This window comes from Trachypithecus francoisi, unplaced genomic scaffold (genome assembly GCF_009764315.1).
Source record: "Trachypithecus francoisi isolate TF-2019V2 unplaced genomic scaffold, Tfra_2.0 Lachesis_group10, whole genome shotgun sequence".
Lineage (NCBI taxonomy): Eukaryota > Metazoa > Chordata > Mammalia > Primates > Cercopithecidae > Trachypithecus > Trachypithecus francoisi.
Genome location: NW_022681455.1, coordinates 67,250,957 through 67,265,801, shown reverse-complemented (window position 1 = coordinate 67,265,801; position 14,845 = coordinate 67,250,957). Strand labels below are relative to the sequence as shown.

At 36.3% G+C, this 14,845-nt stretch overlaps 1 protein-coding gene across 1 annotated transcript in view; it reads right to left on the bottom strand.

Moving 5' to 3' along the window:
- Window positions 1-708: 708 nt before the first annotated feature.
- The window catches only part of COL19A1 (collagen type XIX alpha 1 chain), a 330,132-nt gene continuing 315,995 nt past the window's right edge, over window positions 709-14,845 (bottom strand). Inside the window, exons 49-51 of the mRNA XM_033217563.1 lie at window positions 11,018-11,146; window positions 2,737-2,814; window positions 709-2,567 (exon numbers count right to left, since the gene is read on the bottom strand). Coding sequence (XP_033073454.1) covers window positions 2,440-2,567; window positions 2,737-2,814; window positions 11,018-11,146 — 335 coding nt within the window. The 3' untranslated portion in view covers window positions 709-2,439. The remainder of the gene's footprint in view (window positions 2,568-2,736; window positions 2,815-11,017; window positions 11,147-14,845) is intronic.

The window sequence follows — 14,845 nt, the reverse complement described above, 5'->3', positions numbered from 1 at the left end:
TAGTCATATTTCCCAGTTACAAAAAAATGAGTTTGTATCATTGTGACAGGTCCACTTTGTAATATGCATCACCCATCCCATCAAATTACCTGAATAAATCCAAATCCTTGAAATAAGAATTAATGAATCAAGCATTAATGTATTTAGAAAGATTTCTAAATATACAATTTGTAAGAAAGAATGCATGACATATTTCGTAGAATAAAAATGAACAGTTAATAAAACAAGAAAATGAATTGTCTTTTTATGTCTATGAAAGGAACAACTCAAAAATCAAAAAACAAAAAAAGTTGATTACCATCAGCAAAAAAGTCCATGAAAACATTAAAATGATAAAATAAATATTTTTAAATTAGCAGAGAGGCAAAAAGATAAACCACCTATTAATATGAAAAAATAATCTTTGAAAACATATAAAATGTTTAGCTTTATGACAAATTCAAGTAAATTAATATGAGTGGCAGATAAGTTGTAAGCGTTTAGAAATTCAACAAATTAAAAGCTCAAGATATACACATAGCACCAAATTTTAGATCTATGTACACTTTTTGGGGATAAATTACCATTTTACTAAGAAAACACATATGTATGTTCCAATTGTGTAAGTTTAAAACACAGCACCATTGTAGGTATTGCACAAGAAAGAAAATGAAAAAAAAAAAGTCAAAATGCTTACAATAAATAAAATAACCTTGGAAAATAAAATAAATAAACTTGGAATTGAAATATACAGTATAATTCAATATGAAATACCTAAAATGTTGTAGGTATGCACAGCCATTGTAGACAGTACCTGACCAGCAGTTCATTAATCTATAATGAAAAACCGGTTCAAATCACGGATGCATTGGAACAAACCCTGCCTTAAATTAGGCATGTTCCTCAGACACAACTCTGTTCACAGCTTTTTCCAACTTCAGTGGGCTAGCCTTTCTAAACTCATTTTGCAGTTAACAGACAAAAGCAATCATCCCATCCTGTTTTAGCCAAATTGAAATCTGCACTGCTCCTTGAAGAGGAGTGAGTCCTGATTGCTGTGGCCGGCAGGCTCTCGCCGCATGTTCTCAAATCTGTGGGACCCACTGTCCAACTTCTGCAACATCCTCATGCCCAGTTATTCTGGAGAATCAGTGCCTGCCAATCAACAGTTCCTCAATGAATGTACAGCTAATCAACAGAAAGACTGTTTAGTCATTCGATGATCACTGTATTTTTGTTTCTTTTCAGAGGACATGGTTTGGGAGTGGGTGTGAACTCTTTGGTCTGAGCACTAGTTGCATATTCGGTCCTATGGTTTTCCTTTGTTGAGCTGTACCTCTTGCTGCAGCTTCTGGAGAAATACAATTCTCCTTAAGAGCTTTTGGGTTTCACCTTCTTAATGTGCATTTGCTGACACTACACATCCATCTTCTAGGACAAGTGAGTCCATTCGTTACGTATCCCATCCTTTGTTCTGATGGTGGCTTCTTAAAGTCTAAGGGTGATGAGGTCATAAGGATGATGGATACAAGGGCCCAAAGATCTTGCTAGGCCATTGAAGCTTTAAGAGTACCGAAGACAGCTTGGTGGCTTCACCACCAAGCACCTTGTAGGGAAAACAGCTTTCTGTTTACCAAAATGAGAAACTGAGTGAGGGGACCACAGAGTATTAGGCTTTCTTTGCAGAACTCATACACAACTGGAATTTGATACTCCCTTTTCATGCAGCACTTATTCATGCCAGTGCTGATTGCTTTGAATTGAGATCATTATACAGAATTAACAAAATCATCTCAGTAGTTGGCTATGCTGGGTGTTTGGGCTCCCTGATAAAACAGTTTCCTGCGGTTTTTCTTTCTTTTTTTTTTTTTTTTGACAACATAAGTTGTAAAATGAAGTTCTTATTGCCTATTTTTCTGCATAAGTAGGATAGATGTAGATGGTACAAAAATTCTTAAGTTATAAAAAGTAGTCAAAAAACATTCAACAGGAGCAATGCACTATATCAAAAAAGTTGACAAAATGTTTAGCAATGATAGTAAATTTAAACACCAAGAAAACTTAAAGTCTGAAACTTTAAAATTCAGAAATCAAAGGCCAACCACATGTTGATGAGTCTACAAAATGGATATCATCATCAGTCTACTAAGTCACAAGATCCAATTTCCTTTTGAAGAAGAACTAACGATAAGATTTACTTGCATATTTCATATAAAACTCTGAGTAAAAATCATAGCAATTGTAAAGCAAAACATATGGAATGAATTTGGGAAAAATCAAAAAATGCTGATTTGCAATTGCTATAGGAATAGGATTCAAATGGTTGCTTTTAATGTCTGGCTTACTCCAAAAAAAAAAAAAAAAAAAAAAGCAACCCACAGATGATGAAGGTTTGATGGTATTAAGATAGCTCCAATGGCAAGGAGGTGTCACCAGGAACCAAGTCTTCTTCAAGTGTGTTCATTTCCCACCTGTCCGCTGATGGGCCTGAGACACAGGATAGAGGCAGTCTTCTGGGTTACATCTTCCACTGGGTCCTGGGGGGCCTTGGGGGCCTGGGGCACCTGGTGAACCTGGCAAACCCAGAGCTAATGACATTAAAAAAAAAAAAAACCATCACAATGCAGATCACATATGGCCCTTCCTCTCTCCCACCCTCTAGCCAACATGGATCACTCGACATATAAGGACCCTGGGGGAAGCATGGTTCTCATTTTTAAAGGCTTGCTTGTGTTGTGAAGATAATATCACTCTTACCCGAAGTCCCAGGAAGACCCGGACTCCCTGGCAGCCCAATTCCAGGTTCACCTCTTTCTCCCTTCTGTCCTCGGTAGCCTAAGTGAGAAATATACAAAAAAGAGACACACCAAAAGGGTTCTATGGCAACACAGCACACACAAGAACCATTTTCTGAGTCTGTGATAATTATGTGATACATTTGCTTAACATAAATAGTATATTAGCTAACTGTTTTGCATTAACCACATATTCAACTTACATATCAAATAGATTAGGTATAATAGGGCAATGAGGATCTTAAAAAACATGCAATTGCTATAAAAAGTTCCAACTAGTCAAACTTTTTTTTTTTTGAGACAGAGTCTTGCTCTGTCACCCAGGCTGGAGTGCGGTGGCACTATTATCTTGGCTCACGGCAACCTCCACCTCCTGGGTTCAAGAGATTCTCCTGCCTCAGCCTCCTGAGTGGCTGGGATTACCGGCACTCACCACCACTCCTGCTTAATATTTTTGTGGTTTTAGTAGAGACAGGGTTTCGCCATGTTGACTAGGCTACTCTCGAATTCCTGACCTCAGGTGATCTGCCCGCCTTGGCCTCCCAAAATGCTGGGATTACAGGTGTGAGCCACTGCGCCCGGCCCCAACTAGTCAAACTCTTGATAGCGAGATTTTGGCTCTGAAAATGATACCTAAATAAATCAATCTTGCAAATAGCTATGACAAGCTGTGTGAGCCCTCTTCAGTAGGAATTCTGATTGAAGGCGAGGTATAGGCTAAATGAAAGAAGTATACTGAAAGAGTCTTGCTTAAAATGAGAACAAGATAATATAATAGGAATATGGACCTTACTCCAAGAATTAAAGGAAAGGAAAGGAACAAATAATTCAAGACTCTAATAAATGATAGCAAGAGCATGAGTGTATGTGGGTTAACTTATCTAAAAAGTCAGGTTTGTGTTCAAATGATCGACTATAAACATATCTGCTCTAAGTAACGTTTAAAAACATCCACCCCATGTTTGAATGTGGCAGTGTATAACTCCAAAGGAGCTTCAGAAAGCTAGAAACAAGAGGAGACTGAGAGTCTCCCAAATGCACTCCATCAGCTTAAGATATTTCAACAAAAATGAATTAGGTTTAAGATCTGTCTATATTTTAAAACAAAATTATTCTTACTATTTAATATGCTTGCTATTGGCTGAGCCACAAGAGTACAGAGAAATTTGTGCCTCCAGAAGTCATTATCCCTGCTTATAAAAAGCATAAAGCATTTTTATCTGCATTTTATACATTGGCACCCATGTAATACTTTGTCTGAATGAAATGTTCCATGCTGTAAGAGTTTCACAGTGACGGCAAATAGAGTTTCTATTTCCAACTTTTTCACACTTAAACGGCCCCTTAAAGATCACTCCTTGTCCCAAATGGACAGAGCAGCCATGCAGACTCATGTGGACACACAGCAAAGATATCAGTAGGAGAGCATCTCAGTAGGAAACAGTAGGCTGTGACTTAGTTGTGCCTTTTCATAAAGGTGTGCTGTTACAGTAGAACATGGCAGGAGGAGAAAATGTAATGCTCCCTGTGAACAGTATGTATGATCAATTATTTCCCATTATTGTTGAGAATTAGATAGCAGTTTTTAGGATTATCATTTTCACTTTGACTAGGCCATACAATGTACACATTATTATCTGAACAACATTGGCAATGGAATCACCACACACGTATTTATTTGCTTTTTATGTATGACCTGATCATAAACGTGAAACTAGTGGAAAAAAAAATATATGTTAAAAATATTTTGAAGTATATAGCAGAAATACACCCACCAGCAGGAAACCTTCACATATTTATATTTGAAAATTGTGTTAAAGATATTCAATACAATCCTAGACCCTAGAGAGAACAGTGGCTTTGATATGTGACATTACAGCCTTAGTTGATCTATATTCAAATTTAAAATGTTTCCAGGATTTCTCTGATATAAGTGACCTTCATTTAACATATGTGAACAGCAGGAAGAAATGTGTATACTGAGGGTCATTTGAAAGCACTCTCCCAAATCCATTACTTAAACATTTCTGGAGTAAAATAATATTTATTACCTGAGGTATATTTGATAGTTTAACTCAGGTCCCACTACTACAGAAAAGTTATAAAGCTGACCCATGGTTATCTCAGTAAGTACTTAAGATTACAGGTTAAAAATATTAGGAATAAAGAATAATAATTTAAGATACATGAACTTTTGATTAGTAAGAGGATTAGCAAGACTGTAACACAATTCCAAATGGAGAATATATTTGCTAAAACTTACCTATTTCATTTAAATGTAGCTCTCAGATTTGCAGTATAATGCAGAAATATATTATTCCACATGCATTTCAGTTCATGTGGTATTACAAATTAAGAAACTGTAATTTGTGTATTTGTATAAGGTAACATTTACCCTTCTCCGGTCAAATGTAACAATTTCTTTGTACAAATTTCTCAGTTCATTAGGTTAATAATTACCTACTATTAATAGATAAAGTGACTGAATTGCACAAGTACAGAAGAACTTTCTACTCTTGAATTTCCTATTAAGGTCCCAAGCTCATTCATTATGAAGGCTGCCATAAAGCCATAGGGTCTTTTTTTTTTTTTTTTTTAATTACTTCATAACAAACTCCTGGTAGGAATGCTAACAAGGTCAATAACAGCTTTCCCCATTTATAGAATTAAGGTTTTCATCTCTTCAGCGTGGGCCTGTCTTTAAATTTGGAAGAGGCAGGTCTGTCTGCAAAGAGACACGTATTTCCATAGACAATAAGTCTACAGATGGGCCAGGCACAGTGGCTCACACTTGTAATCCCAGCACTTTGGGAGGCCGAGGTGGGCGGATCACCTGAGGTCAGGAGTTCAAGACCAGCCTGGCCAACATGGTGAAACCCCCATCTCTACTAAAAATACAAAAATTAGCTGGGCGTAGTGGCGGGCACCTGTAATCCCAGCTACTTGGGAGGCTGAGGCAGAATTGCTTGAACCCAGGAGGCGGAGGTTGCAGTGAGCCGAGATTATGGCCATTGCACTCCAGCCTGGGCAACAAGAGTGAAACTCTGACTCAAAAAAAAAAAAAAAGTCTACAGGAGGACAGCTTGATACAACTGTAGCTCATGTAGGAAAACAAATAAAACACCAGCAGTGTCCTAATTGAAAGCATCTAGAGGTACTAGTCATTGATGAAACCTGGTGCTTGGTGTAGTTTTTCAGGTGGTAGACTGTTTATTTCTAGTAGGAAGATTTCAGTTTTGACTCCAGAGATTTACTTCTAAAGTTGTAAATCTGTGCACCTGTATACACACCGGAAAAAGGCCAGAAAATGGATGCAACTGGCATTTTAGGAGGGATAGTTGTTTACGGTGGGCATGGTGGGGGTGGGGTTAGGGGTTGCCTCGTGCCTTACAAGTTGTTTAGCCTCACTGGTTCTGGTCCACCAATTGATAGCCGTGCCCTTCAGTCATTCTGACACACACTCACATGTCCTCCCATATCCAAAGGCCCCTAATGCTAATACATTTGAAAGGTCGAATCTATACATCACAAGTGCTTCCTATAAACAGTATGTATGATAAATTACTTTAAAAGTGCACAAGTAAGAACAACTACTCCCACTACTGTCCTTTTGGAACTGATGCAGGGTGCAGGGAATGGATGTAGGTGTTTTTTCCCATTGACCCCACATGTGAGGTTCCTTCTGAAATGAGTAGGGCTTTAGGTGTGGTATCTATTCCTTGAATGGAATAGGTGATGGAGAATCAGCTGTGTTTGAGAAAAATTTAAGTGAAGTCTTTTCTCATAAAACTCACTTGAAAGAATAAGGTCTGTTAGGAAAATTCGCCTCTCCTGTTTATATAGGGGAACTCAGCTGAATCATGCTCCTTGGGGTCTCTTTTATTCTGATGTAGCACATTTTAGTTCATAACCAGGAGAACCAGCCATGAGGCCTTGTGCTGCAAGCCCCAGGTGGGAATGAACACCAAGGAAAGTCCTCTCAAGGCAACAGGAAGCCAATACTCAGAACCCCATGGGATGGCTAAAATCTAAAAGCTGTTTGGAAGTGTTTTCAATTTAAAAAAGATATCAACAACCACCCCTTTGGAAACTTAGAAAAATGGCAAATGAGGTGGTGCAACTCAGAATCTGAATGGTTTTTCTCTTCACTTTAAGAAGGTCAGGGTGCTGAAGGTGGATCCTCAAGCTTTCATCATCAGAATCTCGGTAGGAGCGGCTCTTCCTTTTTTCAGCATGAATTGTGTACCTCTCACAGTCTCATGTTGATTTTCTCACTGCTGTCTATACGTCTCCTGCTTCTCAGAATAAACACAGGAAACTTTACAAAACCCCTTTATACTTTTGTTCTTTCCTAAAGATAAGATAATAAAGGACTAATTCCATAGTGCATATTTTTTTCTTTTTTTTTTTTATTATACTTTAAGTTCTAGGGTGCATGTGCACAACGTGCAAGTTTGTTACATATGTATACATGTGCCTTGTTGGTGTGCTGCACCCATTAACTCGTCATTTATATTAGGTATATCTCCTAATGCTATCCCTCCCTCCTACCCCTCCCCACAATAGGCCCCGGTGTGTGATGATCCCCTTCCTGTGTCCAAGCGATCTCATTGTTCAATTCCCACCTATGAGTGAGAACATGTGGTATTTGGTTTTCTGTTCTTGTGATAGTTTGCTGAGAATGATGGTTTCCAGCTTCATCCATGTCCCTACAAAGGACATGAACTCATCCTTTTTTATGGCTACATAGTATTCCATGGTGTATATGTGCCACATTTTCTTAATCCAGTCTGTCACGGATGGACATTTGGGTTGATTCCAAGTCTTTGCTATTGTGAATAGTGCCGCAATAAACATAAATGTGCATGTGTCTTTATAGCAGCATGACTTATAATCCTTTGGGTATATCCCCAGTAATGGGATGGCTGAGTCAAATGGTATTTCTAGTTCTAGATCCTTGAGGAATCGCCACACTGTTTTCTACAATGGTTGAACTAGTCCCACCAACAGTGTAAAAGTGTTCCTATTTCTCCACATCCTCTCCAGCACCTGTTGCTTCCTGATTTTTTAATGATTGCCATTCTAACTGGTGTGAGATGGTATCTCATTGTGGTTTTGATTTGCATTTCTCTGATGGTGAGTGGTGATGAGCATTTTTTCATGTGTCTGTTGGCTGTATGAATGTCTTCTTTTAAGAAGTGTCTGTTCATATCCTTTGCCCACTTTTTGATGAGGTTGTTTGTTTTTTTCTTGTAAATTTGATTGAGTTCTTTATAGGTTCTGGATATTAGCCCTTTGTCAGATGAGTAGATTGCAAAAATTTTCTCCCATTCTATAGGTTGCCTGTTCACTCTGATGGTAGTTTCTTTTGCTGTGCAGAAGCTCTTTAGTTTAATTAGATCCCATTTGTCAATTTTGGCTTTTGTTGCCATTGCTTTTGGTATTTTAGACATGAAGTCCTTGCTCATGCCTCCATAGTGCATATTTCAAACCAACCACTTAATTTTAATTTTAAATTTCAGATGAATTTAGTTAAGCTATATTTAAGATAATAAATATTGCCAAGTTGTCATAAGTGGAACAAAGTTTTTTGCCAATATAAGCAACGTTTGGTTTCAAAAACTTTAGACGACACATGAAAAATTATTTAAAGTTCAAAAGTTACCATCCACGAGCTCTATTAGCAGAAAGGTTCTAAAACTTTTTTAAAATGTATTTTGGAACCAAATGGATTTCTTCCCTGACAATCACTGAAAACAAAACAAAACAAAATGTGTCTTCTAGAAATTTCGGAGGAGCCACCATCAGACAGGATGGATGAGTGGCAGAACACACTGTGTCATATTCAGAAGCCATCTTTTCTTCCCAACCTATGTTGCGTTTCTGACTTCAACCCTTTTTTAAACTCAATCATGCTGTGTCATTAAGAGGACTAATTCAGACAATAGCACCTGAGGTTTGCATGGTCACTGGTGATTTTAAATGCATTTTTTTCTTTCCTTTTTGAAAAAAAAAAAAAAAACACTTAAATCGAGCAGAGCAAAGCTTGTAAGTTACATGTATAACTTCATCTTCTGAGCGCGTCACACCTATTTATCTACTAGAGAAAAACCCTTCAATTTCTTGTGCACTTCTGTAGAGGCATCAAAAATTAAACAGCAGCCTCTTATTCTTTTTGTTTTCAGTGAGATTTCTGTGCCTTTAAACAGGATTATCAGTACAGCATGCCTACTGTACTTACATTCCTTAAAAACAAATATTTTTAAGAAACAAATATTCCCTAAAAATGAATTCTATGTTTTGCAAGTTTTATTTTTTTTTTTGCTAAATTTTAGGCAAATCTAACAAATACTGAAAAGGAAGTATTATGGAAAGGTTAAGGAGACATCTACTAAGTTGTAGTCAAGATATATCTGTTGTCAGAAACCCAATGGGGAGACAAAAGTTTTGATAATTTTAGTAAACCTTTGTTTGCAAAGAAACTGGAAATCATGTGGGGATATCTTCCAAATTCAAGAATTGCATCCAGATGCCCTATCAGGGGTAGAAGTAGTCTAAATCTTTGAGGCACAACAGCAGATGAAATCCATAGAAATCCTTTGCAAAAGGAAGGGCAAGTGGAGTGGTGAACAGAGGGCTTGTTTCCAAAAGTTTCACTGATACTCTGGGTTTAGAATTGCCTCTGACTGACAGCCTTCCAGATGGGCCTTCACAGCACCTGTGAGGTGTCTGAAGCCAGGTGTTTGAGTGGAACAGGAGACTCCAGTTCCAGAGCTGTTTTCCTTGATCATCTCAATTTTCCATTGTTATTGTCCTCTCAAACTACCACTGTTTGAAGGATCTATCCAAAGTTTTCTTCGTATTGGTGTTAACGCTGCTTATTCTTCATGTGACTTGTGGCATTACACATTTTCAGATGAGCTTTCGAGATCTGCATGCCAGTCTCATATACTCTGACTTCAGAACAGACCCAACTAGCAAAAGACAATAATTAGCCCCCTCTACACAATAGTGTATACCAGAGGGCTGCTCCTCATCCTATTTTCTCTTCACTATAATCTAAAGATAATGGTGGAATATATGTATGGTTTTAAAAAAACTAGAGAGATTTTAACTGTTCCTGTTTTATATTGTGCTAATTAAACACAAAGGCTTGGCAATCATGGTTATAGGTTACAAGGTTATATTAGGATACTAACAGGCACTGCTGCTGGGAACTGAACAGGTGTTGCTCCTTCAGAAGAGGAAGGGCATATCAATCACTTTGGGACACTTCAGAAAACAAGGCTCAATATTACAGAATAGCAGCAGGAAGGAAACTGGTGACAGAAAAACACGTCTTTGTGTATATATTATTTTGGACTGCATTCTTATTTTAGTGTTAATTTCCTCTTTTCTTTATACAAGTTGCTTTTGATTATTTCAAGGAAGGAACCTGAGATCCTTCATTGTTAACAATAAGAAGCAGTTTTCCTGGTCTTATCTTTCATGATATATACTCACTGAATTTAATATTTCCCTTTCAGAATTGTTGACTCTTCTAAGCCTGGGCCTATTTGGCCACTTTGCTGGATTGCTAATCGTATTTCTAGAAAATGGCCTTGTCAGATTAATTTAGTTAAGCTATACTTAAGATAATGTCTCTTGTCAAGTTGTCGTAAGTGGAACAAAATTTTTTGCCAATATAAGTTGGGTTTTAAGAACTTTAGAAATCATGCGAAAAATTCTTTAACATTCAAGTTACCATCCACAAGCTCTATTCAAAGCAGAAAGATTCTAAAATTTTTTAAAAATATATTTTAGAACCAAATAACTATTTGTAGTTGAGTCTCCTAAAACTCTTTCCCCAGTTTATTTAAGATACTAAGATGATGGAGACTTGTTTAACTTACACCAAAAGGGGAGGCCTAAAAAATTCTAAGATTCCTAGATAATAATGATATATAAGCACACATTATTGCTGTTATTGTTATAACAAATATTATTATTACAATACATTTAGAATACCAGGTAACTCTCATTTGGTTTTAAATCTGAAGTAGTAATAGTTAAACATCTACTTCTAGAATGTCAAATATTATAAAGAGATTACATATGAAACGATTTTATATATTACATATATGTATATATATAATATATAAAGTACATATATACATACATACTTTTTTCCTTAACTGTGACTAACATGTTATAAATACAGAAGGTTAAAAATCAATAAGCCAATATTACATCTGAAGACTTACCTTGGGGTCCAGGGTCTCCTGGTGGCCCAGGCAACCCATCCTTTCCTGGTGGCCCAGGCCTCCCATGAGCTTGGGCAGCCAACATTGCTGCTGGCAGCTTAAGCTGGGATAGGAATACAGCCATCCTCTCTTCATGTATAGAAGAAAAAATAATATATCATGGAACAGAATATTTTATGTCAAAAAATTTCAAAATACATGAAATCAAATAAAAAGATTTAATTTTTAATTTAAGCACATCTAATTTACCAACTGGTCTGACTGCTGAGTTTTTTGATTACACAAATAAAATCAATTGCACAAAGTTGTTTGTGTATGGATGCAGACCAGCCGTGTCACTCAGAAAGTCTGAGAATTTTCAGTGCTTCTGAGATGTAACCATCTAGTGGACAGAACACTAGCATGGAATCTAACCTGTGGTAATGGCATGTGGAGAGAGTTTAGGTTCACATTAAAAAATGATTTCATAATAACTTTAAGGCACTTTCCAGCAAGGTTGTGAACGTATGTGTGGTGATTTAAAATATATTCACGAATTCTTTGACACTGTCTTCCAAAGTTGGAGTTTAATTCTCCTATTTTTGAATGACTTTTCATTTCTAGTGAAAAGAAATAGGCCGAATTAACAGTGGGCAACTAGAGAGATGAGGTCATAAAAGACATTGTGGCTTCCTAGTTGCTTTCTGTCTTACATCACTCATTGCAGGAAGGCAGCTGACATGGAGTGAGAGCACCCAAGAAGTCCTGTGGAGAGGCCCACGTGGGGAAGAACTGATGCTACTTGCCAGTGGCCACGTGCATGAACTTGGAAGCAGATCATCCAGCCCTAGTCAAGCCTTCAAATGACTGTAGCTCTGAATGACATACTGACTGCAATTTCATGAGAGATCCTAACCAGATCCATACAATTAAGCAACACTTCAATTCCCTGACCCATAAAAATGTGAGATAATAAATGTTTATAATGTGAAATGTAAGATAAATGTTTTAAGCCACCAAAGTTTGGAGGTATTTTCTTATGCAGCAATAGATAACTAAAAAAAAAGCATATAGAATATTTTAATACTATATAAAATTAATTTTGGTAAAATCATTAACTCATTCCAGGGCCATTATAAATATGATCTATCATTGGAGTCTTTCTTAAAATTGCTTGGTTTGTTTATATTTGGAATACCTCACATTAAAAAAATCTAATATATGAACAACTAGATTTCAAACAGAAAACTTGAGGAGGCTCTATCCTTGCCATGATAAGAAGTTAACCACATTGTTTTTTCTTTTTCTTTTTGCATAACTTCTTCAAAAATCTCTTAGCAATTTAAATGGTTTTATTTTGAAATAATTTACACGTAGTTTTTCAAAGATACATGTGTGTCGTAAGAAATGAATATTTAATTTAAAAACTTCACTCTGAGTTTGCTGCAGACAAATCTTCCAGAAAAGTTTTTTTTTACTGAGGAAATTAGTATTTATTTTGTAAGTAAAGACCAAATGACAGACAACATAGTAGAAACTATAGCCATCGGTTAGAAAACACAAAGCCCAAATCATATAGATCTTGTAAAGAGTTACTTCCACGTTCTCCAGTCTTTTCACTCAGTTTAGTTGATTTAATTGAATTGCAAAGGCATACTTAAACAGATATGTATCTTTTATTTTATGTAAATTTTAAAATAAAGAGTAAATTACTTCTGAGGAAAATCTGTTTTCCCATGAGTTTTCAATTAAAACAATCCTTTAAAAACAGTGTAGGCCCATACTGGTTAAGAAAGAAAAAGAATTATTTTTTCATATAGAATTATTAAGGGAAAAGCCCCAATAGATATAAAGCATTGACTGTCATTATCCAAAAAGCAATCACCTACATTCACATTCTCATGTCACAAAGCAAGCAGAATGGAAACATGCCACAACCTGCACAGGACTAGAATCTCTGGCTGTAGACTGAAGGGTGAATGGGAGGCCAACAGGGATCTAATGGATGCTGGTCCCAAGGAGTGATATGAAATCACCTGCCCTCCAGTATTACTACCTCACTATCTACCTGGGATGTTTGGTTGATATTAATACATCTTATTCTAGTAACTAATAGATAAAACAAATAGGTAATTAATATATAGTTTTAGTTTTACAAATCATCATATTGAATGTACATATAATATCTTTATTACATCAAATTACGAACTTGGGGCCTTATAATAAATATGAAATTCAATAATCACAGTTTGAAACTTTGCATAATATTTGTTGTTCTGCACTTCAAAGGAGAGATGTATTTCAGTACAATTTTTCATAATTTGAAACATGTCTCTTTAAATATCTTCAATGTTGAAACACAAATATTCACAGTACTAATTTTTCTTCTTTAATACATGAATTGAATTTAGAAGTACTTTGGTGGTTTTTAATATTTTTAGCAAAACAGAAAATTATTTTTACTACTTCTAGCTGTAAATTATCTGGCTTTGAGATACACTCAGAAACAGTCATTTAGCATAAGGGTAATTACCTCTTCTGAACCCTACCCTCATGCTCTATAATTTACAATAATATGTTTCAGAGCATCCAAATGAATTGTAAAGGCCTTTATTCTTAATTGCTTTTCCTCTGTTTTCAGGGATCTTCAGTCAATTAAACTGTTTTTGGCTATGCTTTCTAATGAGGCAGGAAATTGAAGAGTTCAGATATAAGCATGCATAAACCAAACACACATTTGCCATCTGCCAAGGCAAAGCCACAGCAGTCACTCTAACAAATGAGACCAAAGCTTGGCTTCTTTGGAGAACGGGCTCCTTACTATAATATAAACATTAATATTAATGTGATGATAAACCTCGTGTTTTAGAGGAGGAAGGAACACACACATGTCATCTGGCCCGTGTCTACTATTTCACAGATAAAATTTGTAAATATTTCAAAGACAGAAATTAATCTTCTCCGAATGCCCATGGAAATGTCTGATTATCCATTTTCTTGCTATAACTTCAATTTATTTCATTTTGCTACCCCATTATGGAAACAGAGAGCAGTTAATGAGTATTTCCCTTGGGAAATCAGTCATATTGTTACATATCAGCATTCAGGTTAAATAACTTTTACTCATAGGCTTCACAATCTATTTTGTAAATCTCTTTTTGGTTCCATTATTTCAGGGCTTTTCCATAAATGTCTCCTAAATGTGGAAATCAAAATTAAATACAGTTCTCTCCTAAAGGGCAAAAATATCAGAAGAGTAATTTCCTGTGATATTTTTATAATTATATTCTAGTTTCATTTTTAACTGTTAATTCAACAGTATCATTTGGTGGATTCATATTTATTTTGTGGTTCATTATGACCCAAAGGTGGTTACTATTTCATTTGTCTCTGTCTGAATCATTCGCCACCTTTATGAGTAAGTTGCTTTGAACTATCATGGGTAAAGATGGTGGATTAAACACATAGATCTGCTTTAACTACCTCCTGAATCCTAGCAAAACAATCCTCTTAAAGGCATAAACAGACAAGAATGGGGGAGCATATGAAAGGAGACAATAGCAGCACATTTTGGAAGTTGAGAACCAGATGGTTGAGTGATACATTACTTAGCAAACTCAAGACAACTAAACTCTTAGACTAGAAGCAGAGGAATAACTTGATCTAAACTACAAAATCCTCAGAAGGCTTAGAATTGGCAGTACAAGTTACCTCTGGAAGTGGGGGTGAAAGAGGGGAACTAAAATAAGGAGCACGGATTGAAAGCCTGTTTTAGTAGTTGTTGAAATTCCTTTCTCTATAAAACTGGGCAGGTGCCTGTCCCCATCCCTAGCAAGATACTGAAGGTTT